Source organism: Branchiostoma lanceolatum, chromosome 1 (assembly GCF_035083965.1).
Source record: "Branchiostoma lanceolatum isolate klBraLanc5 chromosome 1, klBraLanc5.hap2, whole genome shotgun sequence".
NCBI lineage: Eukaryota > Metazoa > Chordata > Leptocardii > Amphioxiformes > Branchiostomatidae > Branchiostoma > Branchiostoma lanceolatum.
The window spans coordinates 5,307,191-5,335,104 of NC_089722.1; the positions used below are offsets into that span (position 1 = coordinate 5,307,191).

General features: G+C 44.8%; 1 protein-coding gene across 3 annotated transcripts; it reads left to right on the plus strand.

The window, feature by feature from the left end:
• Window positions 1-27,914, plus strand: LOC136430745 (myosin-7-like). 3 transcript variants are annotated; one of them, XM_066421620.1, is made up of 42 exons: window positions 44-137; window positions 1,486-1,654; window positions 1,989-2,103; window positions 2,578-2,721; window positions 3,225-3,381; window positions 3,938-3,965; window positions 4,376-4,487; window positions 5,002-5,158; window positions 5,602-5,700; window positions 6,272-6,420; window positions 6,901-6,988; window positions 7,502-7,664; window positions 8,002-8,107; window positions 8,556-8,726; window positions 9,159-9,338; window positions 9,768-9,906; window positions 10,126-10,199; window positions 10,440-10,645; window positions 11,500-11,620; window positions 12,007-12,143; window positions 12,881-12,962; window positions 13,371-13,544; window positions 14,097-14,305; window positions 14,599-14,722; window positions 15,156-15,242; window positions 15,738-15,883; window positions 16,467-16,557; window positions 16,950-17,093; window positions 17,552-17,683; window positions 18,628-18,741; window positions 19,145-19,326; window positions 19,698-19,890; window positions 20,669-20,905; window positions 21,631-21,811; window positions 22,143-22,383; window positions 23,159-23,345; window positions 23,913-24,065; window positions 24,484-24,666; window positions 25,447-25,617; window positions 25,993-26,193; window positions 26,595-26,735; window positions 27,314-27,914. In XM_066421620.1, exons 2-42 carry the CDS (start codon window positions 1,578-1,580, stop codon window positions 27,338-27,340), a joined length of 5,823 nt encoding a protein of 1,940 aa, XP_066277717.1. In that variant the 5' UTR covers window positions 44-137; window positions 1,486-1,577; the 3' UTR covers window positions 27,341-27,914. The 3 variants fall into 3 exon arrangements, with proteins under 3 accessions (XP_066277734.1, XP_066277717.1, XP_066277726.1); XM_066421629.1 differs by lacking the exon at window positions 44-137 and adding an exon at window positions 1,206-1,296; XM_066421637.1 differs by lacking the exons at window positions 23,159-23,345; window positions 23,913-24,065; window positions 24,484-24,666; ... (2 more) ...; window positions 26,595-26,735; window positions 27,314-27,914 and adding an exon at window positions 23,025-23,108 and having other exon boundaries at window positions 1-137.

Here is a 27,914-nt window from a genome sequence, read left to right on the forward strand (position 1 = left end):
AGCGGCGGGAGTGTGTGCTATCATCATGTCCCGGCGCCCGTTTGATAACTTTTACGTGCTGAGGTCGACATGAAAGCCCGCATATAAAACCCCGGGCCGCCCGGATATTACTTACACAGCTTTGGAGACGGAGTTAGGTACGTTTCCTCTTCGTTTCTATTTTTGTATGATTTTGTTTTTAACAAGTTTAGCGGGCAGAACATTTTCTCTAAAAAACGTATATATGCAAATAAACTCTTTGTATATCCAAGGTATATCTAACAAAAAAATTTTAACAACATTTGGATTTTTTTCTAAATCTATATGTATTTTGCATTTATCTTTACACTATGAGATTAGGTAAATACATTAGAGAATGTTTAGATACATGTATAAGATAATGTAGTGTGCACTCAAGCCGGACGATTCACACAAAGGTATCTTCGTTCTTGTATTTTCCCCATTGTTTATTTCTATGCGCTTGTATTGGAAAAACAAACTTACAAAAGTCATTGTACTTGTCAACAAGCATTGCATAGCGATGAAAGTTCATCTATGTTGGTGGTTAACATTGTATAATACCGAGCTAAAGATTTGATCTGACTTAAAAAGTTAGCGCATGGAATATTCGACTGTTCTACTTCAGTCTTCTTAAGAATAAAGCACTGTACAACAGAGAATTTTTTTCGTTCTCTCTCAAAGTGATTCAGAATCTATACATCGTCAAGCGGGACGATGTTTCTCGGTGTCATGCTGAGTGTTTACAGTTTGTTTATCTACGGTTGTCAGCAGCCTCAGTCAGTGTTGAAGTGAAATTTTTGTTGTTTGGTAAATATTTACCTTCCTCTGAGTAATGTATTGGTAATGTAATCTATGAGTACACCACAGAGATGGTTAGGATTCCGGACATACTGATGCACTTATATTTCATATGGGCCTGGCTGTCGCTAATAAGGGTGGCAATGATACTTCTGCTTCCTCTGCAGCCTTAGACTGCGTCTTCTTTTGTCGTTCCGGTGTCTACTATGAAGCGTTTTATAAAAAGATCTAAAAAATAACACAAGGCGTAGCCTCCGTTGCAGACTCCCCCGGCTGTTTTCTTTTTCATGTTACAGTTTTATTATTACATTTTTATCTTATTGCTGGCCGAGAAGGAATAAGAAATAAAATGTAATAGTAAAAAACTGTAACTTGAAAAAGAAAACAGCCGGAGGAGTCTGCAACGGAGGCTAAGAAGGCCTTCGTTTTGAAAAGTCTGCACTCTTTTCAATGGGCTCGATGTCGCTGTGTACTTCTATGTAAACTCATTGTACCAAGGTTGATAAAACCTTCTTGATTGTTGACACACTTTCTGTAACATCCCTGCCATGTTAGTGTATTGGTGTATAATCGATAATTTGGTAGTTTGATGGAAATATCATTGTTTCCTCTTTCCCGCTCGATTTCTTACCAAAAGTTGTCTATGTCTACCATGTAGAAACAAATTACATTCGTTCTAACTTCTAGCGCCGAATCGCCGAGGCTGTTGTACCCTTGTGTCCCTGTAACGAATCCTGCTATTGGTCAGTTGAGCGAGCGCTCCTGATTGGCCGACCGAGATGATGGATTGCGAGAAACATGACTTCATGCGGTACCTGGCGGGGGATGAGAAGCAGCTGATGGCGCTGCGCAACAGGTGAGATTTCACAACATTTTACAACTCAATACGGCAGTGCAGCACAGCACAACACAACACAACACAATACAAGACAACACAACACAATGCCTTTGATACAGCATGATGTTTTTGTAACTTTAAAGGGCACTTGCTGGCACGTTTCTGTAACTTTCTATCAATATCAATGAAATAGTTTTAGATAGATTTATTTGACAACCTTATGATATGTCCTATTAAAATCATGACATTTGATTGCAATCTGGGATAACAAGTTCTGATTTGAAAATTGCAATCTTGTGAGACATGTGCTATTTTCAACATTGCAATCTGGGATGACATGTTTATCTTCAAGGCCGTTCGACGCGAAGAAGGTTCTGTTCGTTCCCGAGAAGACGGAGGTCTGGGTGGAGGGGGAGATCCGCGCTACCAAGGGCGACATGGTCACCGTGGAAACCGTTACTAAGCAGGTAATCATGGTTACCCTGGAAACCGTTACTAACCAGGTAAACATGGTCACCGTGGAAACTGTTACTAACCAGGTAAATATGATTACCCTGGAAACCGTTACTAAGCAGGTAAACATGATTACCTCGGAAATCGTTACTAAGCAGGTAAACATGGTTACCGTTTCTAAGCATGGAAACCGTATTATGGTAATCAGGGAAGCCGTCGCTAAGCACGTTGGCGTCTATGATTTACTATGAATCACTAGTTTGATGATCACACTGCCAGAAAACGATCTTGTGTATAATACTTGTAATTTAATTGACGAGAATGTATCTTAAGTACAAACGGTCAGATAAAAATTTCTTCACATCTTGGATGCCTTTCTATCAGTAAGACCATGAGCAGGCACCAAGAGACATCCAAAAATTGGTTATCAAAGTCCTATGTACACACACAACCAATGTTTTTCTAACAGTCTGTGTCTCTCTCCCCAGACAGTGACGGTGAAGAAGGATAACACCCATCCCGTCAATCCGCCCAAGTTCTCCCTGTGCGACGACATGGCCAACCTCACCTACCTGCACGACGCCTCCGTGCTGCACAACATGAGGGAACGCTACAACCACAAGCTCATCTATGTAAGTCTCACACTACAACCACAAGCCCATCTATGTAAGTCTCACGCTACAACCACAAGCTCATCTATGTAAGTCTTACGCTACAACCACAAGCTCATCTATGTAAGTCTCACGCTACAACCACAAGCTCATCTATGTAAGTCTCACGCTACAACCACAAGCTCATCTATGTAAGTCTTACGCTACAACCACAAGCTCATCTATGTAAGTCTCACGCTACAACCACAAGCTCATCTATGTAAGTCTCACGCTACAACCACAAGCTCATCTATGTAAGTCTCACGCTACAACCACAAGCTCATCTATATATATGTAAGTCTCACGCTACAACCACAAGCTCATCTTTGTAAGTCTTACGCTACAACCACAAGCTCATCTATGTAAGTCTCACGCTACAACCACAAGCTCATCTTTGTAAGTCTTACGGTACAACCACAAGCCCATCTATGTCAGTCTCACACCTGATCTACAGTAACGCTAACATCATCTTATATCTATTTCAGACGTACTCCGGCCTGTTCTGCGTGGTGATCAACCCCTACGCGCGGCTGCCGATCTACAAGAACGAGGTTATCGCCCTGTACCGGTCCCGACGCCGCATGGACGTGCCGCCTCACCTGTTCGCTATAGCGGACGAAGCCTACAGGAACATGCTGGAGGGTACGTCATTAACGTTTTCTTGCTCAAGAACAACAGGTTCCAAGAGACTTGATACTACAAGCAGACCTGTATATTTCTCTAGATATGAAACTCTATACATGAGAGTTTTACTGTTTTTTCCATTAGAAAAAAACCTAAACTGAAACTCACAATTAGCCCCACTTTATTGTAACGATATATATTACAGATCAGACTGTAGATCGCAGTTGACCGTACGAAAGTCCTCCCTTTTTTCCTCAATAAAGCTTATGGGTAAGATGCATCTACATAAAAGTTTGTCTGCTAAGGAACGTAAAAAGTTGACTCGCAACATGTTTTAGCCGACCTCCGGTCTCCCTTAAGAGGACTGACCGAATTTGTTACGTGACGCTTACGAAAGTTCACGTGTTTCGGAAACAGTTCAACGTTTCTGCAATATTAAGTACATTTATTATTCTAGATTCGTACTTCAAATGATAGTATTGTCATAATCCGTTTCGACTGCAAGTCTTACTGTGCTTCTTATCCTTTTTTGTTTCGTTTCATTTTCTTTCTATTCTGTCGTCTCTTCCTCTAGACCGTGACAACCAGTCCATTCTAATCACGTGAGCATCACTGGTTCTTCTTAATCTTTACTTTCAAATCATGAACTTTCTCTGCCTTCGTAACGATTTGTAGTAATATGTGGTCAATATAGAAATACATGTATAGTCCCTACATGGTTTGTTTAGCTGTGTAGTATATAGTCCACTCTATTCTGTTGTTCCAGTGGTCTGGACACCCTGCAGTTGCAATCAGTCTTTCTTCAAACTTGTACACCGCTTCCTGTTCATCACGAGCGTCCTTAGCTCCTGTAGGTTTCTTTCTGACCGTAACGGTCCGACTCCTAGTCCTCTATCTTTGAGGTCTGCCTTTAGTAGGCTCAGTAAGTTCTTGGAATGTCTCCCATTTCAGGACTTGTGGGTATCAGATCCTAAGGTGTGTGACGTTTGATAAAGTAACACCGTTCTTATAGGGGCGAGTCCGGAGCTGGGAAGACGGAGAACACGAAGAAGGTGATCGCGTACTTCGCTAATGTTGCCGCGCTGGGGGAGGTACGGGGCGGAGGCGGCTTCGGCGGGAAGAAGGTAAGAAACTCTATCGTACAGGAGACACTTTATTTGCAATGCAACAGCACAATTCAGTCAGCAAAACTCCTGCTATCTTGCACCACACATAAAACAAGACAAAACTTTAATATCTTATCTATACCATATTCACACCAACAGCATCACCAGAATAGTTGATAATTGGAACACTTCAATGACAATGACGCGTGAGTTTGATCTAATGGCCAGTCTTTTGGTGCCTCAGCACAGTTTTTTTTTTAAATATAAGTTCTATTAACTTTAAAAAGCTGACAGGTTTTGCCAACATATGCCCAATTTACGCACAGGTTTCGGAGTCGACTCCGGACGACTGTGTGTGATGAGCTTTGGGCTGCTCAAGCGCAGTTTTCTTACCGGACAACGCTACATGAGTGGCCCAGGGTTCTGATTAAATAGTTGACTCACAGTCATTTTATATGTAAGTCTCACGCTTACTCACAGGCACAATATTTTACAGTATGTAAAGACCAACATGTTTCTCTGTCCACGCTAGGCGACGCTGGAAGACCAGGTCGTGCAGACCAACCCTGTCCTGGAGGCTTTCGGGAACGCCAAGACGAACAGGAACAACAACTCGTCCCGCTTCGGCAAGTTCATCCGGATCCACTTCGGCGGGAAGGGCAAGCTGGCGGGCGCCGATATCGAGACGTGTGAGTCCTATTGTTAATGATGAAATTTTACTGGATAACAAAGTTTTTAGCATACAATCGGTACATTTATCATCTGCCAACGCTTCGGTGACTGTTTGTCACATTCCTGTAGAGCAATACTGACGGTCACTTAGACGTCTGTAGGTAATTTTGTACTTGATGTGTGTAACGAACTTCGTTGATCTGATTAAATTATTCGTGGATGCATGAAAGGTTAGCAATTGAAAAACAAACAAACAAAGCAATACCCATCAAGGGTTTGACAGAGTACATGATTGAAGGAACCCTTTAAAGTGCCGTCCTTAATAAATACGAAAAGAGCCGAAGGGAGGAAACAAGGCAATGCAGTCATTAAGGTGAATCCAGACAGTCAGCTCGATGATAGCTGTTTGGAAACGTTGTTGTCGTGAGTTGAAGTCTCACGTGGTTTCCTCTTCTCGTAGATCTTCTCGAGAAGTCTCGCGTCATCTCGCAGATGCCGGGCGAGCGTTGCTATCACGTGTTCTACCAGCTGGTGTCGGGAGCCTTCCCACAGTACACGGGTAAGAGGATAACTTCTACCATACGGATTGGACCACACTTCGTTTCGGAATTCAAATTCAAATTAAGGTGTTGTACGTTTGATTCCTTCTGATTGAATCCTCAAATAAGACTTTAATACATAGCTATTGTAATCATAAAATCAACTGTTGCAAGCGTGAAAATCTACGTCCGTTATAAATGCACTATCAAAAATACGTTGTCAATAGATGTAACTAGTATTTTTGTTTCTATCTGAGGAGAAAACTTGTTCAGTCAATCATCTGAGTATATTTTGAAACGTAATTCTACACATAATAAGCAAAGATAAAAGTGCAAGAAACAAATTTAAAGTGTATCATCTACATTTACAATGTTACATAAATGAATGAAATTTTACGTTCACGCTCTTACAGGTTATCGTGATAAAAGCAGGAGTACAATTACAGTGACATAAGAATGTGGTATCTTACTACAGCTACAATGACTAACGTATACCATCACACAATGACTGACACATACGTCAGCCATTGTATATTACTAATGTACCCTAGTAGGAACTTGTAGTATTGTGTAACTTCTTCCCGCTTACAGAGAAGCTCCTGCTCGTAAACGACGCCCGGGAGTACAGGTACATCTCTGAGGGTGACGTCACCATAGCCGGGGTCGATGACCGGGAGGAGATGCGGTTCACGGACGAGGCGTTCGACATCCTGGGCTTCAGCAACGATGAGAAGATTCAGGTATGACGTCATTTCCGTTTCCCCTAACGACGAGAAGATGCAGGTAGAACAGTTGTTTCCCTTAACGACGAGAAGATACGGATGGAACGTTATTTCTGTTTGGCAAACAAGAACTAGAGTACAGCATCTGCAGAAGCATATACAGACAAGTTAGCGTAATGACATTTCTATTCCTGGTGAATAATCAAAATCCAACCTGAAACAAGATGGCGTCAACATGAGGTCAAAATCTGATAAGGTGGCGCCCATAGATGCTGACGAAAATAGTATAGGTTTTGATACCACAAATCTGTTATCACTGTGTAGGGGTTTAGGAATGAAGACCCGACCCCAGCTCTAACGACGCATGCGCTGTGTGCGCTGTGTGCGGTCGCACCTGCGTCCCCACCTCTGGGTCGCGGTCAGACCCAATGCGTCGGTGACGTCATTATCGCCATGCAGTGAACATCAAAGTTTATGTTCTAATCTACCTTACTCCAGGTGTACCGCCTGGTGTCGGGGATCTGTCACTATGGCAACATGAAGTTCAAGGAGAGAGGGGAGCAGGCCGAATGCGACGGCATGGAAGGTGAGAGGATGTAGTTTCCTATTGGATCGTATGTTATGTGTAGTTAACAACCTAAAAGGAAATGTTTATCATTATAACAGAATTAGGTCGAGACCTAGCCACGAATCAAATCCATTGATAGCTTCTTGATTTCTGCTGTTCAACCATCATCACCGCTACTAATAATAAACTTCTTGGCCAAGGCAGTAACAATGCCCGTTGTGTCACATCCTCTAGTGTACGTAGTCCAGTGATTACTGCATCTGCAGCTGGAATCCCGGTGGTGACGCTCACCCGACGTGCGCTCTACTGGAAATGGTCACAGTCCTTAGGACAGGACTTAGGACAGGACGCTAAGCCGTGGTCGACGGTTCACTGTAATTGTCGAAAAGAGCTACGGCAATTTTCCCGGTACCTGTACATAGCCGTCTGCCTACTCTGTCATGACCAGTGGAAGAGTAGCTCCCAGCGAACTAAACACTGGTTCGATCACTTTCTCTTTCTTTCACTTCACTTTACGTTTACTTTCTCTAGCGGCTGAGAAGGTTGGCCACCTGTTCAGCGTGCCGAGTGCCGACATGACGAAGGCGCTCCTGAAGCCGCGGGTGAAGGTCGGGAACGAGTACGTGGTGAAGGGGCAGACCGCGCAGCAGTGCTCCTACTCCGTCGGCGCGCTGAGCAAGTCCATCTACAACAGGTAAACAAACAAACAAAAACAAAAGTAAACAAATACAAAATAAACAACAAGCATTTAAACCAGCAAAGAAGGTTATGGTTGACATGGACAACCTTTCAATTCTGTTACGTCTATTGGCTTAGACTTTTTCTGACAAAACGAGTTTCTTCGACAAAACAAAAATAAGAAAATAAACAGACAAAGAAACAAGGCCGTGACAGCCATAGTTGGTATGGAAAACCCATCAATTCTGTTACGATTTAGAGTAAAGAAACGGAACATTTTCTGACAAAACGCGTTACGTTTTTGGCACAGAAATTATGCATTTTCTGATGAAACGCGTTTCCGGATGTTTCAGGCTGTTCATTTGGCTGCAGATCCGGCTGAACGAGACGCTGGCCACGGAGCTGAAGCGGGAATACTTCATAGGTGTGCTGGACATAGCCGGGTTCGAGATTTTCGAGGTATGAAGTTTGTAAGATCACATTGCATTACATTACATTACATAATGTATGGTGACGTTTCACGCTTTCCAGCACTGCTAAGGTTTTCAAGAGATTGACTAAGAGATTGCCTGGAGTCATTCAGGGGAAAATCCTCATTAGATGCTGTGGAAACATGTAGGAATGATCGCAGACAGAGTCTTTCCAGGCATTATATCATACTCAGAGTATGTATGGGCAAAAAGCTGATACGTTTTCCTACGTTTATCATTGTACCTTGTAGCTCAACTTTTTTTTCAGCAGATGTGCATCAACTACATAAATCAAAAGCAGTTCTTCAACCACTAGATGTTTAGTTCTCCCATCGTCACGACAAGAACATTATTATAATTAGGGGAACAAGAATGAACAGATCATGTGGTACACACCTACTGGACTAATCGTTTAACCTGTTTCTCTGTGTTTACAGCTGAACAGTTTCGAGCAGCTGTGCATCAACTTCACCAACGAGAAGCTGCAGCAGTACTTCAACCACCACATGTTCGTGTTGGAGCAGGAGGTTTACTACCGGGAGGGCATCTTCTGGGAGTTCATCGACTTCGGCATGGACCTGCAGGCAACCATCAACCTTATCGAGAAGGTTTGGTTATGTTCATGTTCATGTTCTGCAGAACATGTTGGTCGAAAGAAGTCAGGCATTTTGCTCACGAAATCTTCTAGATTCTCCATGCAAAAGTTAATCAAACAACTGGATACGTTTTGTTAACGATCAGACGTTTTAGACATCCACTGTCTTTCGTCCTAGATTGTTTAAACTTCACCACATTATTCTAACCGTCAGAAGCCATTGATTCTAAAAATCATACATCTCGTCTTTTGAGCTTTTACGACACATGGAGCGAATTGTACGTTTGTTATCATATACAATGATTGTGCGTTAACGACAGGATATAGCAGCTGAAGCACTCGGATCCTCCAGCTTTTCTGATCATGATATGAGAGTAATTGAAGCGGCCTTTGCTTGATGCAAGATTTAAACCATGTCTTCATGAAACATCCGTGTGTGTTTCAGCCCCTCGGTATCATGTCCATCCTGGAGGAAGAGTGCATGTTCCCCAAGGCCACGGACATGACCTTCAAGGCCAAGCTGAACAACAACCACGCCGGGAAGTCCAGCATCTTCCAGACCCCCAAGGTCGGGCACAAAGTCAAGTACACGTCGGACTTCGCTATCAAGCACTACGCTGCCACGGTGGGTACCATTCGCCGAATGCATGAATTTCTGTACTTCAGCCTTCATCATAGTCGAATAACTAGTCACTCAGGTCACGTGACTTTATGGACCCGTGACGTCAACATTCGGTCCAAAGATCAGTGCAATTCACCTCATCCTCAGTGTGGTGACAGCAGTGTCTCCACAAGTCTCTGTCGAGCATGACAGCGCAGATATCATCATCCTGCAGGTGCAAAGACCCCTGAAATTCACCGTAATCATCATAACCAGAACTTGCTTGGTACTAATGGTAGCTTTGGTTTCTTATAGTGTTCTTTTAGTGGCATAGACACATCGAAACATCTCAGAATCACCAGGTTGGAAGCTGTTTAAGGACCCATGCAGGGTAAATGACCATGAGGTACGCCAACAAACCTTGAGTGTTCTTCTTTCTTTCTTTGTCCTCAGGTGAACTACAACGTTGCTCACTGGCTGGAGAAGAACAAGGACCCCATTAATGAGTCGGTGGTGGAAGTGCTGCAGAAGTCCACCAGCTCGGTCATGTCCGACATGTTCAAGGACTATGTGGGATCCAATAGTCAAAATGGTTAGTTCTGCTCCATTGTAGAAAAGTGAGTCTTTATAAGTGTGGCTGGGTGACTGAACATACAGGAATGGGATTTTTTGCCTTTATTTCGTCATCAGATATATCCGCTTTCCTCAATCCTCGACGCGATCCTAATTCTTCTTCTTGAGATTAGACCACATTATCCCACCTTTATGTATGTACCGTATCTATGTCTGAATGCTTTGTATTCTACATCAGGCGAAGGGAAGAAACCGAAGAAGGCGAGAGCAAAGAAGAGCGCAGCGTTCCAGACAGTCTCGGCTCTTCACAGGGTGAGGTTGGGTAGAAAAATACCACATTCTATGAAATATAGTCATAGCCAAATCACTATGCATCTAAAACGTGAAATACCAAAAGGCATGATGTAAAATTTGTCTGATTGATTGTTATCATTCAGCAATTAATTATTGCGTTTCAAAATAAATCTACTTTTGATAAGATCCCTTCTACATGGGAACTGGATAGCAACATCGAAGTATATTAACTTCACTTACTGTATTTCACATCGCTAGGAGCAACTTAACAAGCTGATGTTCACGCTGAAGAACACCTTCCCGCACTTCGTGCGCTGCATCATCCCCAACGAGACCAAGTCTGCCTTCGCCATCGACTCTACCCTGGTCATGCACCAGCTGACGTGTAACGGTGTACTGGAGGGCATCAGGATCTGTAGGAAGGGTTACCCCAACAGGATGCCCTATCACGAGTTCAGGCAGAGGTAAGGGTGTTCCACTCACGTGACTCTGACGTACGTATTGTCTGCCATATTGGATGGTTACACCTAAAGTGTATTTTGACGGCATCAGGATCTGTAGAAAGGGTTACCCCAACAGGATGCCTTATCACGAGCTCAGGCAGAGGTTAGCCTTTCCGGAACACTCGCGGGAGTATGGTGTAAGTATTATTAGCCATGTTGGGTGTTTAAACCTGATGCACGGGAGGGCATCGGAATCTGTAGCAAGGGCTATCCCTACAGGATGCCCTACCACGAGTTCAGGCAGAGGTAAGGGTGTTTACACTCACGTGACTATGACGTAAGTATTGTAAGCCATGTTGGATGGTTAAACGGGTTTAGTGGACTGACTGACAGACAGGGAGAGACTGGAGGGCATCAGGATCTGCAGGAAGGGCTTTCCCAGCAGGATGCCTTACCACGAGTTCAGGCAGAGGTAAGGGTGTTCCACTCACATGACTCTGACGTCAATCATAGTATTGCCCGCCATATTGGAGGGTTGAACCTCAAGTGTACTGGAGGGTATCCGGATCTGCAGGTAAGGTTTCCCCAGCAGGATGCCCTATCCCGAGTTCAAGCAGAGGTCATGTGTTGCACTCACGTGACCATGGCGTAAGTATTGTCCGCCATATTGGATGGATAAACCTGGTGTAAACTGTAATGTTGATCTGTCAGGTTCGTAAGACTAGATATGATGGTTTAAGCAGAGCTATTGGAAACTTGGTCTACTTTTTAAATCCAGTATACTTCACTGCCTACCCTCACAAATATTTGTGTGCTCCCACTGGGTTGTCAAGAGTCTTGCACCTCAAACATCTGCCACTGCCCTTTGTCTGCAGGTACCAGATCCTGGCGCCCCAGGTCGTGGCCGGAGGGTTCGTGGAGAACAAGGAGGCCACCAAGAAGATCCTAGAGGCCATTGAGCTGGAGAGCGCCAGGTTCGCCATGGGGAGCACTATGGTAAGTTAGAATAAACTATAAGAATAGTAGAAACATCTTGCTATGAAATGTTCATACCAGCTCAGATTATTTATAAGTGGCACTCATGACTTCAAAAAGCTAGAGTTACCACCCCAGGATTGAACTTTTGATAGCTGGATAGAAGTGTCACGTTGTTTTTACACAAAAATGTCATGCTTAGCTCACGGGTCAGGATACAGAAAAAGGGATGGGGACTTTGTGGTGAGTCTAACGACCACTCAATCTTTTGACCACAAAATGTAGTCAATGTACAGCGATTTCTTCTGTAGGTCCGACAAAGAATTTGCCTTCATGTATGTATCAGGTTAGGTGAAAACAATGGAAGTCACCATGTCTACAGGCTGTATCTAATGTCCCCTTCGAAGGTGTTCTTCAAATCAGCAGTGGTGGGGTACCTGGAGGATCTGCGTGACGACATCCTGTCACGTGTCATGAAGAACGTCCAGGCGCGTGCGCGGGGCGTCATCCACCGGAAACGGCTGGAGAGGATGTTAGAACAAAGGTACTCTATTAGTTGTGGGACCATTAGGTAATAAGGTAATAAGACGATTTAAATCACTATACCAACACCCAAGGCCAGGGGGAGCCATGCACAACAACTGACTGGAGAGGATGCTGGAACAAAGGTACTTCATTATGCGTCGGACCATAAAGCCCCTGTCACACTTATGTGTATATACAAGCGCGCATGATATATACCATATTTCTTTGGTTTGATAACTTGGCTGCTCAACGGTGGGTCAAAGTAGAAAGCAACTTCCTCCCCGCAGAATTTACTTAAACTAAAAAAATGTTGTGACAGGGCCCTTAGGGCTGGACGATAAGACAATGCGTATCATTATACCAACACCAACGCTCGGGAGCGTCAAACATAGGACGCTTCTGGAGAAGATGCAGGAAGAAACTTAAACGTTCTTCAGCAACATTTTCAAACGGCAGCACAAACTACAACTACTGTATTTAAACGAGAGACGTAACCACCTATCTTCCTCATAACACAAAGCGTAAGACCTTCCGCATGGGAAGGATAATACTGACATGTTAATGATAACATGTTAATGGATAGATCCAATATCCGCACCCACCTCCATCAAAATCAAGAAATGCAAAGCGAGAAAGAAGAAATGAGAAAATTGTTACGCTGATCTGTTTCAGGCAACTGATGTTCCGGTTATTCATGTACAAGGAATATATATTTTGTTCCTTGTCTGAAGCCTTGTTGTGCTGCACCATCTCCAGGGAAGCCAGGCAGATTCTTCAGCGGAACGTCCGGAAGTGGCTCAAGCTCAGGACGTGGGAGTGGTGGAGGCTCTACGTCAAAGTACGCGTTGCCCTGCTGGAAAATGAGTTTCGTGAACAAAACCAAAAGTGGTGTTTACCAGACTTTTTAAGTTCTCATATCTTCCTCAGGGTCTGAATGAACTTAAGCATGGTAGTGCGGCAATGGATTACTAAGTATATATCCCGGTCGTGCGGCAAGGAGTAGTATTCTCATCGCTATTTGGAACACAGTTAATTCTGTAGCTATTTTCAGTCAATGACTGCAGACTATATTTGCCGATCTACATACACCAACAAAGAACTTAACCAACGTCATGCATGTTGCAATATCTGCCGTATTTACAACAAGGATGATGTTTTAAACAGCGGGTCTATTCTCGCCAATGCATGGTGTCAGTTTACTCGGCTATTTCAAACTCTCATCAAGTCATGAATGTAATTTTTCCAGATCAAGCCGCTCCTGCAAGGGTTCCGCACGGAGGAAGACCTGCGAGCGAAGGAAGCGGAGCTGCTGGAGCTGCGGGAGAAGTACGTGGAGGAGGAGAACCTGAGGAAGGCGCTGGAGCGGAAGTGCACGGCACTGGAGCAGCAGAGTAACGACATCCAGAACCAGATGCACGCGGTAAGTACACAGCTCCGGAGCACGTGGTAAGTACACGGCTCCGGAGCACGCGGTAAGTACACGGCTCCGGAGCACGCGGTAAGTACACGGCTCCGGAGCACGCGGTAAGTACACGGCTCTGGAGCACGCGGTAAGTACACATCTCCGGAGCAGGAGAGTAACAGATGACAGAACCAGATGCACGCGGTAAGAACACGGCTCCGGAGCACACGGTAAGTACACGGTTCTGGAGCAACGACATCCAGAACCAGGTTATATTTAAACCTCCAGCAGACAAGTTGCAGCCAAGAACAGTCATGTATTATCACTACATATATTGTAATTCTTAACAAATGCTTACTATGTGCAATAAAGATGATATTGATCCCTTCTTCACAGATGCACGATCTACAGGAAGACCAGGAAGAACGGTACGAAATGCTGGTGAAGAACAAGGCGGCGCTACAACAGGAGAATGTGTGTCTTGACGATGTCAAGTGTGACGATGATGTTAATGATGGTGTTAATGTTGATGATGGTGTTAATGTTGATGATGCTGACCCTTCCCCACAGATGCACGATCTCCAGGAAGATCAGGAGGAGCGGTACGAAATGCTGGTGAAGAACAAGGCCTCGCTGCAACAGGAGAACGAGGAGATGAAGGAGAGTCTGAACGAGCTGACGGAGTCCAACCTCCAACTCACACAGGCCAAGAAGAAACTGGACGGAGACAACGAAGAACTTAAGAAAGACGTGGAGGACTTGGAGACGAGTCTGTCACGGTGATGATACACGTTTGTGAATGAGAAGTTGCAAAACGTCAATTCCGCTTCGGACGGATTACAGAGTGCTGTGTTTTAGTACAAATTTCATGTTTTACTGATAGAGTTATAATTGAAACTGATAGTGTTTATTTAAAAAAAATCACAAAGATAAGGGTGCCACTCTTCACCATTCATTTCTTACAGCAGACACATAGCATGGTCTTAAGTAGCCTTACTCTGAGTTGAACGGCATCATAATTGTACTGTATAGGTGTAAAACAGTATGATAACTTGTACGTAAATATTTTCAGGATGGAGCAAGCCAAGAAGGCGGCTGACGAGCGGGTTCACCGGATGGCTGAGGAGCTCTCCGAGGCGGAGAACAACATCAAACAGCTCAACAGGGAGAATAAACAGCTCCGGGAGCTTCAGGAGGTGAGAGTACTGTTCTGCACTGCCAGGACTACTTCCCTTCTAGATCTTAACACACGAGGCAGTGAGAAAGGCCATAAAAGCCATCGTCACTTGCTACGGCGTTTTTATACCTCAAATGGCAGTTGACTTCCATCCCTCAATTTTGCGTACAAATTGATCAAAAGAAAGACTTACCCAGACGCTAAACACACACGCTGTGGCTTCGTGTGCCGTAATTGTTAGAACGTTTGGCTCAGAACCAAGAGGTCCCAATCCTTTGACACGCCCCGATATTATGTCCTTGGGAAATGTACTTAATACGAATTTTCTCACTTCACATTTGGTGTGTGAAGAACTGCACATTTGCCACCAAGAACGTTACATTTTTCCATACACACTTCGTCCTTTGATGTGTGTTGGTTGTTTTAATCTTGACTATCCGATGTTTCCACAGCAAACCCTGGTGGACCTACAGGCCGAGGAGGAGAAAGTCAACAACCTGACGAAGCTGAAGAACAGGCTGGCACAACAGCTGGAAGATGTGAGCAGAAATCATTTCATTGTTTTGGACGACTGTACATCATATCATATCATATCACACTGCACACCTAGATCGTACGACACAACAATTAATAATGTCCACAGAGAATCAATGTTACAGGCTGTCCGCCAATGAACAAGCCATTTGTACAATGTTCAACCATCTAGCATGGCGGATGACACGCCATAGTCACGTGAGTGCAAAACCCATATAAGAAAGTTGACTCTCAGGTTTGACCAGCCAGCATGACTGACAGTAGTTACGTCATAGTCACGTGAGTGTAAACACTCCATATAAGGAAGTTTACTTTCAGGTTTAACCAGCCAGTATGACTGACAGTGGTTACGTCATAGTCAATTGAGTGTAAACACTCCATATAAGGAAGTTAACTTTTGGGTTTAACTAGCCAGTATGACTGACAGTAGTTACGTTATAGTCACACGAATGTAAACACTCCATATAAGGAAGTTAACATCTACCTATGGCTATTCCCAGATGGAGGAGAGCTTCCATCGCCAGAGGAAGTTCCGCGTCGAGGCAGAACGCGACAAGAAGAAGCTGGAGGACCAGCTGAGGAAGAACACGGAATCCTTAAATGACCTGGAGAGGGCTAAGAGCGAACAGGAAGACAAGATTAAGAAGTACGAAAATCTTCGTAATGTATGACCTCAGGTTGCCGAGATGACGAGATGACGACACAGTAGCCATATATGGTCGTTACCAAATTTACGTTTCTGATTGAGCAAGAGAATTTGGTATCATCATGGAATTACCACCGAAGCTAATCCTATAAATCAGAACACATAAGCTGTAAGAAATAATTTTCGGATGAGCGACTGTAGTCGTCACCAGGGTCCTGAACGTCCAAAAACACTGTTTAATTTTCAAATGGGTAAAATGATTATGCAACACAACCAGGAGTTTTGTCTATAGACTGCCTGTCACCCTCCTCAGAGCGATAGTGATTAGTTCTACTTAGGGCCGCGTAGGCTAGGCAATAACTGTTGCTGGTGTTGAAGAAACATTCTACGAAGTAGTTTACCAATCTGCATGAAACTCTTCGCGGATGTGTATTTACCATTCATGATATACTATTCGGCTGATCTGCTGCATCCAGAGAATCATCAAGAAACGTTTAATCTCTTTGGACACGTAACTTGAAGCACATGTGACGCTAGCAACAAAAAGTGCTGAATGTTGCCAAACCTATAATCTACCTTCCAGGCGTGAGTTTGAGATCGGCGCGCTGAACATCCGGCTGGAGAGCGAGCAGAGTCTGGTGGCGCAGCTACAGGCCAAGATAAAGGAACTGATGGTAATATCAGCAGGTGTTCTCCTAAGACACGTCTTAAATTCCTTATCGATGTGAAGGAAATGATGGCAGGTGACATCAATTTGTTTTCCGTGTAAGATGCATGTAAAGTAAAGACAGACTAATCAAACAGCTGCAAACTAACAAATAGCGGAATGTTTTAAGAGTGGGCGGGTGGCAGCGTTTTTTGTGTGTATTTCAACATATCGGGGCCATTTGTTTTTTGTCACAGAAATCGAATTGCCGCCCGTAGCGAAAGAACCTGGCCCCCGTATGTTGGAAATCAGTGCCCCCAACGCCCCCCCCCCCCAAACAAAACCCCGCCGGCGCTGCGCAGAAGGCCTGCAGGGGAGACTTCATGTCTGTAATAAACCACGTCCCGGTCTCTCCGCCAGGTGCGTATCGAGCAGCTGGAGGCGGACCTGGAGGCGGAGCGGAACGCCCGCTCCAAGGCGGAGAAGGCGAAGAACGAGGCGCAGCGCCACCTGGACGACATCGGGGACCGGCTGGAGGAGACGGCCGGGCAGACTTCCGCACAGGTGGGGCATGCTTACCTGTACCTGTCCTGTACCTGTATCTACATCTGTACAAGCGGGTCATTTTACTTGTATCTGTCTCTGTACTTGTTCGTAAACCCACACTTGTGGGCCATGTTTATAGTTTTCTAATCGCATGCAGGGCATATTCTGTAGGCCACATCTAGCAGGTGAACGTAGTGCAAAGCGTTCACATTACAAGTAAAGAAAGGCAGATTGAGGCTAGGAATAAAACTAGAAAATTCGCGGATTTCCAAATGAACGAAGAGACACTATTATTTCAAGTAACGACTACAATCAGATGTGAATGTGAGAAAGCGAGAGGCATTTCAGTCAGGTGCAGGGCTAACAGTGTAACAATCTACATGCTTACAACAGACGGAGTCCGCCCGCACGACACTAAACTAGATTTTAGTCAGGTACAAAACTAGCAGTATACTAATCTACATGCTTCCTGCCAGACGGAGTCGGCCCGTAAGCGCGAGGCTGAGATCCTGACCCTTCGGCGGGACATGGAGGCCGCCTCCGCGCAGCACGACTCCAGCATGGCGGAGCTCAGGAGGAAGCACGCCGACCAGCTCAGGGAGCTGCAGGTCAGAACTATGTCATCAATAAACTATTAATCTATCGATCGATCGATCAGCATGGCGGAGCTCAGGAGGAAGCACGCCGACCAGCTCAGGGAGCTGCAGGTCAGAACTATGTCATCAATAAACTATTAATCTATCTATCGATCGATCAGCATGGCGGAGCTCTGGAGGAAACACGCCGACCAGCTCAGGGAGCTGCAGGTCAGAACTATGTCATCAATAAACTATTAATCTATCGATCGATCGATCAGTATGGCGGAGCTCAGGAGGAAACACGCCGACCAGCTCAGGGAGCTGCAGGTCAGAACTATGTCATCAATAAACTATTAATCTATCGATCGATCGATCAGTATGGCGGAGCTCTGGAGGAAACACGCCGACCAGCTCAGGGAGCTGCAGGTCAGAACTATGTCATCAATAAACTATTAATCTATCGATCGATCGATCAGTATGGCGGAGCTCTGGAGGAAACACGCCGACCAGCTCAGGGAGCTGCAGGTCAGAACTATGTCATCAATAAACTATTAATCTATCTATCCATCTATCTATCTATCTATCTATCGATCGATCGATCGATCAGTCAACCAATCAATACATTTGTTGCTTAGTAATTGTAATAAGTAAGCCAGTAAGTCTAAGAAACTAACCTGCTCTACAAAATGTATTACAGAACACCTATATAGTAGAGTTGAAAACGTATCTACTCTACAAAAAGGCATTCAAGAACACCTATATAGTAGAGTTACATATTTGAAATCAGTACAGCATTTCATTAAAGACTACACAGAAGCATGCAGTAGCAGTTGGTGAAAGAGACACAAGGACACTGTGTTAACAAACCTTACAAGAAGCATGATTTACGAAATTCCGCCGACATTTAGAATGCATAGGTTTTGTATTGTATTGATTAGCTTGAAAACCACTTAAGTCTTGACACTACCTTCCAGGCGTTGGTCGAGGCTCTTCAGCGGACCAAGGCGAAACTGGAGAAGGAAAAGAACAACTACCGCCTGGAGGTGGAGGATCTGGCGGAGAACCTGGAACAGCTGACCAAACAGAAGGTATGGAATACGTCAAGGAAAAACTACAACCCAGGAAAGAAGCTAAGACACAAGGAGGAATTTGGTTCTCGATTACAACTTGACTAAAAATAGATAATTGTTGAATATCAGTAAAGAAGAATTACACACAACTCTCATTAACACCCTTACGAGAGACACGGGACTCACCATACCAGTACAGCCGAGTTACGAACTGATGGAGGACAGAGACGTGTGGCGTTAGGCGATCCAGGCTTCCCGAGTTGACATCTGATGATATCCACAACGATTACGATGAAAACACGTAGATCTATTTGCCCCTCCAAGTTTACATTCTAGCGATCATATGAAATAAGGTGTTCTCGTTTTGAACTTGAATGAAAATAGGAAAAAAAAATCTTTAAGGCGCTGCTTGCTCCTCCAGGTCGCCCTTGAGAAGCAGAACCGTGACGTCACGGAGAAGCTCCAGGAGGCGAGCCTGAGGCTGGAGGAGCACGCGCGCGCCATGCAGGAGATCTCGGGACTCAAAGCGAGGCTGCTGGACGAGAACACGGACCTGCAGCGCCACCTGGAGGAGGCGGAGAGAATGGCAACCCATCTCAGCAGGTAAGTACATCAAAGAAATAAAGCGTTCCAGTGCTAGCAGCTATCTACCTACAATTGTTGTATCAGTATTGTGTAGAGAGCTTTTGCGGTGTCTGATGACGGTGTTGGTGTGTTACAATGTGTGTAGTCGAAAAAGGAAAGAAAAGCTTTCAGCCGTTCTCCTATGTTTATCGCGGATGTGGCTGCCAATCATAGAATCAGTCTACGTCTTGTTTTTCGATTTTTTGTCTGACCCATTAAATTGCAAGGAACTGTAGTCCACACCATCGTTACCAGCCCTATTCCTGCATTTACCATAGATGTTGATGCTAATGCTGGCGCACGTATTCAGATCTTGATTCTTGTCTTGTTTCTTGATCCTCATGTTAAAGAAACAAGAGCATGCTGCTGCAGCAGCTTGAGGAGATGAAGCACCAGCTGGATGACGAGTCCAAGGCCCGGGCCCTGGTGTCCCACCAGCTGCGCGCCGCCCAGCAGGAGTGCGACTCGCTCCGGGAGCAGCTGGAGGAGGAGCAGGAGGCCAAGTCTGAGACTCAGCGGGGGCTGTCCAAGGCCAACACTGAGGTGCCTGTCTGTTTGTCTTTTTCTCGTATGTTGGACCTCAATGAATGAATGAATGATTTGTTTGTTTGTATGTTTGTTCGATCTTCACTCGTCAATGCGTGTACATTTATTGATGTTCTTCATTTAGTCCTACAGAATCTTGCATCAATACACAATACTCAAAATTTATTAGAACCTTAATCATGTAATCTTGACCTTTGTTATATTTTGTCTGACCCTTCCCTCTTCCCTCATGATCTCAATGAAAAGCGGCCTGCAGGCCGATTATACATTCTCATGAATAAACACATTGTACAAACAAAAGAAGACCAAAAAAGAGAAGAAAAAAAAAACAGTAAGCAAGTTGCATTTGTATCATAATCACAGTCAATTTCCTCACCGATATTTCGGCAGCTTTTATCAGTGTGTAACGAGAGGCGTTGCTCCTTTCCGAATGGCGGCGTTGGGGCAAGTTGCGTCAATTGCGGTTCTAAACGTGACCGAACAAATACCCCCCCCCCCCTCAATACTCAAAACAGACCTGAACTAAAACATATACCATACACTTACAGAGATAAGATTAAACTGGATTCTATCTCAACATTAAAGTTCATCTCTGTTGGTGAATGACATTATCAATAAGGCTAACCTTTACCTAGATTCTACCGTATGCCAAAACATCATTCACTTACAGAGATTAGCTTAAACTGGATTCTACCTCAACATTAAAGTTCATCTCTGTTGGTGAATGACATTATGAATAAGGCTAACCTTTACTTGGATTCTACCCTATGTACAGGTGTCCACCTGGAGGACAAAGTACGAGACGGACGCCATCCAGAGGACGGAGGAGCTGGAAGAGGCCAAGAAGAAGCTGGCTGCGCGTCTTCAGGAGATGGAGGAGAAGCTGGAGATCTCCAACTCCAGGTGCTCCTCCCTGGAGAAGACCAAGAGCAGGCTCCGGGCGGAGAACGAGGACCTAATGCTAGACGTGGAGAAGACCAACGGAGTCGTCATCCAGCTGGAGAAGAAACAGGTGAAGAATTCTTAAACTCTGTCGCAATCAGCCATTTGATTTGGTGCAATGTAAGGAATACCAGAGGTGCAGTACCATCACCATTGTTTTAGGAAAATGATTGATAAAGCTGTCTCAAAATATCTGCACTCAAGCGAATGATGCCAAAAGAACACAAATTACCCGATCCCAAACAACTTCCATCATCACCAGTACCTTTATCTGTTGTATCATTAGTTGATGTGTTCACATCAGTGCATTTCTGTTATGTGTACACGGCCCTTATCGACCACGATGTGCGAACATCATCAGTTAGTACAATAGACCATGTCATGGGTTAGGTAGACCATGGTTCATTATGCAGTTATGATCAGACTCAAAAGGGACATGCCAAAAAAATATTACAGACAATAGACCATGTTGCTGCAATCTGCAAATGTAATGTGGAATTTGGTACACCTTTGCGCAAATGTCACAAGTGGAACGGGCACAAAGAAGAAATGCTAGACAGTAAAGAATCAAAATTCTCTAAACAGCGATTGGTGGACAAGATTAAGATCATCTCCAACTGGACGTCCAAGTGTATAATTGGTCACAAAAAATACATAACAAAGGGAAATTTGGCGTTCGGTCCGTGTCCGTTCGATCAGGTTATCAAATATATTTTATTATGTCTTAAAGGCTAGGGGCCTTGCACGAGCTCGAGGCTGGTGAACTCATTTGAAATTTTACATTTCCCCACACAGCGATTGGTGGACAAGATCATCTCCAACTGGAAGCTGAAGTGCGCGGAGATCACGGCGGAGCTGGAGGAGTCGCGGAAGGAGAACCACGCCCTTAGCAACGAGCTGATGAAACTCAAGACGGCTTACGAGGAGGCTCTGGTCGCCATGGAGAACCTGAAGAAAGAGAATAAGCAGCTGGAAGGTGAGACGCCGTGTTTAAGCAAGAAATAAAGGGCCTAATTACTAAGTACATTGGGGGTGTCTATGCCCCTCTCAAATATTAGTTTGTACCTAACCGTACCTTTTCTTTTCCTCTCTTCTGCTTGCATATGGCTTTATGCTACCGTTTTTGCTAGCTATAGTTGGCACTTTTTCAATGCTATTTTTGACATGTTTCCCTCTCTTCTTACTTTATTTTAATGGCAATGTCAACAGCAATAGATCAGAAAGACACATCTCTGGGGTATAAAAAGGTCTTTCCGTCACGTTGAATTTTTTTACATCCTTCATTCTGTTTTCTTCACTCACTCCAGACGACGTGGCCGGACTGAACGAGGCAGTTGCGGAGGGAGCCAAGACGATCTCCGAGCTGGACAAGGTAAAGAAGCGCCTTGAGGTGGAGAAGGAGGAACTACACACGGCGCTGGAGGAGGCTGAGAGCAGTCTGGAGGTGGAGGAGGGTAAGGTGATCCGGCTGAACCTGGAGCTCAGCCAGCTCAAGGCTGACATCGACAGGAGGCTGGCCGAGAAGGAGGAGGAGTTTGAGGTCACACGGTCGGTAGTTACATATGTTACCAGTAAGTAAAACAATGAATATCTTCCAAAAATGGCTTGCTTCATTTAAAAATGAAGCAGGCCATTTTTGGAAGATATTCATTGTTTTTCCTACGGTTTGCTTCACATATTCTGGGACATTTTGAACTTGAGGGAACTGTAAAAGTTATGATAAAAGCTCTTAGAGGTGATGCAAAAATGATAAAGTGATAGAGATGGCCACGTCTACACAGGTATATCATTTCAATCTTCCAATCAACCAAACAATCGACCAATAAATCAATCAATCAGTTAGCCAACCAGTCCTCTAATATAGTCAATCAGTCCATTGATCGATCAATTAATGAAAGTTGTCCACATGAAGTGTCTCCTTGTCGCCCCTTCCTGCGGTTGTTACGGCTCCCACACCGCGCCAGGCTGGAGGCCTGCCCGCCTTAGCCTGGGACCTCCTCCCCCCCCCCCCCTACTTTACCCCTCGCGGGGTTATCTGGGGGTAAACCAAGTTGAAGTTGAAGTTGAATAAGAACCAGACGCGCGCCATAGAGAGCCCCCAGGCGTCCCTTGAGGTGGAGAGTAAAGCTGAGAGTAAAGAGATAAAAGTAAAGCTGCCCATACTGTCTCCTTATCGCCCCATGCTGTAGTAAGAACCAGACGCGCGCCACAGAGAGACCCCCGGCCTTCCTGGAAGTGGAGGGCTAAGAGTAGAGAGATAAGAGTAAAGTTTTTCACATTAAATGTCTCTTGTCGCACCCCCCCCCCCCCCCCCCCTGCTCAGTAAGAACCAGACGCGCGCCATAGAAAGCCTCCAGGCGTCCCTGGAGGTGGAGAGTAAAGGCCGAGCCGAGGCGCTCAGGGCCAAGAAGAAGCTGGAGGGCGACCTGAACGAGTGCGAGGTGAAGCTGACCAACGCCAACAGGGCGAACGCCGAGGCCAGGAAACTCATCGGCAAGCTCCAGGACCAGGTGGGCGGGAGAGTGTGACAAATAGATACTGAGACAGGCATCGTACATCACTATTTCCTGTAGTTATATATCTATAGTTACATGTTCTTGTGTCATCCAGTACTAGTGCAACAGCCTGCATCCGTATGTAAATAGTTTCATCAGGTTGTTGGTAAATCGCTTGATAACAAGGTTCTTCACATGCAACTATAATACACAATCACCTTCCTGATGTGATAGTTGTCTATAAAGAACTATCCAGTGGTTTGCCAACTCGATGAAACTATTTACAGATGTAGACTGTTTGCACTACTGGAACTAGAAGATGTTACCACAGGAAAGAACGTGCATGTAAGAAGAATTGCCTGTTCCAGTAGTAACCACTGCAGCAATCTATGCACGATAATTACATAGTTTAAACTATTCATTCAGTCCATTTCAGTCGGCGATTTATTTACTTTATTCTAGGGTCACCAAGTGAAGACAATTTCTTGTTTGTTTTTTTGTCTCACGATCGTGACTGATCCACTGGGTAGTGATAACTTTGCCAGTAGATTCTCTGTTAATCTATAATTCCCGCCATACCAGGTCAGGGACATGCAGATCGTCATCGACGAGGAGCAGCGCATGCGCAGTGAGCTCCGAGAGATCCTGACCGTTACGGAGCGCCGTGCGCAGGCGTTTGCGCATGAGCTGCAGGAGACCAAGTCGTACTGGGAGGCCTCGGAGAGGGGCAGGAAGGTAAATATACAAACAAACAAACAACTATACGGAAGGTAATGAGACCAAGTTGCACTGGGAGGCAGATGCTAAAACAGAAATGTTTACAGGCATCCAATATTATTTTTCAACGATATTTGTTCTACTACTGGTTGTCCCCAAGGTGGCGGAAGCGGGCTAGTATAAGCACACGACTGTGTGTGTTTTACTATTGCTTCTGGTTATACCTTAGGTGGCGGAGGCGGGCTTGTAGAAGCACACGACTGTGTGTGTTTTACTATTGCTCCTGGTTATACCTTAGGTGGCGGAGGCGGGCTTGTAGAAGCACACGACTGTGTGTGTTTTACTATTGCTTCTGGTTATACCTTAGGTGGCGGAGGCGGGCAAGTAGAAGCACACGACTGTGTGTGTTTTACCATTGCTTCTGGTTGTACCCTAGGTGGCGGAGGCCGGGTTGGTGGAGGCGCACGACCGCGTGGGAGAGTTGTCCACGCAGAACAGCGCGCTGGTGGCCGCCAAGCGCAAGCTGGACGCAGAGGTGCAGCAGCTGCAGGCCGAGCAGGAGGAGCTGCAGAGCGCCGCCAGGCAGGCGGACGACAAGGCCAAGAAGGCGATGGGAGATGTAAGCTTGTTATCTTGTGAGCTTTTCCATGAACAGAATAAGTCTTCGGCTAATCGAAAAGGCAAAAGGCGATGTAAGCGTGATGTGTTGTCAGGCCTTAGATGAACAGCCTACAGCCAGACACACGTACAGCTCCGAATCTGACTTCCTTCAAGAGACTCTTGAAGTAACGGAAATGAACTAAACGAACGGACACGGACCATGAACCAGCTTTCGCCCTACTTTATGTTGTATGTTGTAGAAATTGTATATTGTTGTACCATAAATATGTAATGATATATGTTGATAGAGTTATTAGGACTCAAATGACTGTGTATCTCTGTTATATTGTATCTGACCCTTACCCCTTCCCTCATGACCTCAATGAAAAGCGGCCTGCGTGCCGATTTGAGCTTATCATGAATAAACAAAGGTTCAAACAAACAAACAAACAAACAAACAAACAAACAAACATAATAAGCTTGTGCTTATCACTGACGACGAGGCCAATAAGGTGGTAGGAGACGTAAGCGTGTTGTTGTTCTTCAGATAAACAGAATAGTTTTGGAGCTAACCGATCTCCAGACTTCATATGCGGTCGCCTGCACTGATGATATTGCTAACGATTTTGAATCTGAGATTGTAAAATCATTTGAAGTAAAAGTTTTCATGTCCTTGTTATACCTTATGAAAGAACTGGACCGATGATGTACCTTTATGGTACAATTATATGGTTGCTTGAGCAATTGCCTATTTTTTAAAGAGAGGGTTTTGACATGTGGTCCCTTTGGCCTGTTCCAGTCGGCCCGGATGGCGGAGGACCTTCGTCAAGAGCAGGACAAGGCTGCTCACCTGGAAAAGGTCAAGCGGGACCAGGAGGAGAACATCCGGGACCTGCAACGCCGCCTGGACGAGGCCGAGACCATCGCAATGAAGGCCGGGAAACGCATGATACAGAAGCTGGAGACCAAGGTAAGTCGCAATGAAGGCTGGGAAACGCATGATACAGAAGCTGGAGACCAAGGTAAGTCGCAATGAAGGCTGGGAAACGCATAATACAGAAGCTGGAGACCAAGGTAAGTCGCAATGAAGGCTGGGAAACGCATGATACAGAAGCCGCAGACCAAGGTAAGTTGCAAGCAGATGTTTGATAGAAACATGTGAAGCTAGGTGAGTCACTATGATGTCATTATGGGTTTTAGTCAGCATAATCATATTCAAAGTCATCGTCAGTCAACAATTTATAAATCTAAAACTAACAGAATACAAACGCAAAGAAAGAAATTTGTCTTTCTGCTTGTTTTGTACAAGTTGGCAAATACATCAAGTGGTGTCATTGTCTTTAAGGTTCGCGAACTCGAGACATCATTGGCTTCCGAATCGAAGCGTCACCAGGACACGCTGAAGAACCTGCGCAAGAACGAGCGCCGTCTGAAGGAGATGACGTTCCAGTCGGACGAGGACCGTAAGAACCAGGAGCGCCTCCAGGAGCTGGTGGAGAAACTGCAACTTAAGATTAAGACGTACAAGAGACAGACTGAAGAAGCGGTGAGGTCTTTAAGGGTCCTTAAAGGACTGTGACTTTGATAAAAGAGTGTCCCAAACGTTGAAATCTAATGCTACCCTAACGTTGTTGTGCTCCTGTATAGCCGGTATAGCCGCCCCAGCAGCTCGTTATATTCCAGCGAACAATTTGTCGCACCTAGCCTTTGCACATCTAGCTGCAAGCGTTGTTTAGAGCTATAGATACCCAGTGGGAATACCCCTACTGTACGGCGGTAACGAGTTTCCCTGTTCCTCTCAGGCAGAAACGGCAAGCATCAGCCTGAGGTGGTTAGCCATATCATTTAGATGTTCGGTATCTTCAAAAGAATGCATCAAACGGTCTCAAAGGTTGAATTTTGTCAATACTTCTCGAACATTTATTTCCCCTGTTCCTCTCCCCGCAGGCGGAGACGGCCACCAGCAGCCTGACGCGGTACCGGCAGACGCAGAACGAGCTGGAGGACGTGACGGAGCGGGCCGACATCGCGGAGGGCGCGCTGGCCAAGATGCGTGCCAAGTACCACGGTACCACCGCCAAAATCATGGTACGTACAGTATCCAAATGATGTTTATTAACGCCAAGCACCACGGCATCACCGCCAAAATCATGGTACGTACAGTATCCAAATGTGTTTATTAACGTCAAGTACCACGGCACCACCGCCAAAATCATGGTACTTACAGTATCCAAATGTGTTTATTAACGCCAAGCACCACGGCATCACCGCCAAAATCATGGTAGTATCCAAATGTGTTTATTAACGTCAAGTACCACGGCACCACCGCCAAAATCATGGTACGTACAGTATCCAACTGTGTTTATTAACGCCAAGTACCACGGCATCACCGCCAAAATCATGGTACGTACAGTATCCAAATGTGTTTATTAACGCCAAGTACCACGGCAAAATCATGGTACGTACAGTATCCAAATTAGGAATGTGACGGATATACTGAAACTATCTAATTTAGGAGAAATACTTGAAGCCGCATTAATTTCTGCAGCTATACAGATGTCATAATAAGCATGAAAAATACAAAAACGAAACACAAAACGTACATCAAACGAATGTGCTTCTTCTTGAATACTCTAACTTGTCGATGTTTTTCTTGTTTCTTTCAGATCCAGAAATTACAGCAAGAAGAATGAAGACCACAAAACTGCATTTGTCACTTTGATTGATTATTTACACGTCTGAAAGAAAGCAATTCGAAAAAGACAACATAGTCAAACGTTTAAACCTCACATACTTCCATGGGAGAATATCTGAACATAGTACCCTATTTTCTTTCTATGCAACCCGTAAGGCATGACGATAGTTTTCGCTGGTACAGTTTTTTGCAGCAGCCACCACAATGTACGCTAGTTTAATATGATTGGTGGAAAACAAGGTCACGTAAGGCCCGTTTCTTATGACAAATAGTTAGTCAAATAGGGGACGTGCAATTGCCTTGGACATGGCTAGTTTCATACCAAATGTTTTTGGTTACCAGTATGTTTCAATATATCTATTATGCTTCCTTTGTATGAAACAACGTTAAAACATTAGTTTGAAAAATGAACATCAATTTATACGTATGAAGATCAGCGCCGAATCGCATGCAAACGCAAAGAGAAACCATTCGTTCTGTAGTTCTGTTAGAAAGAACCACGTTATAATATAGAGGTGATAGATTTCTTCTGTGAATAAAGAAAGAACGCAGTTTGACAATGTGTCAGTTTA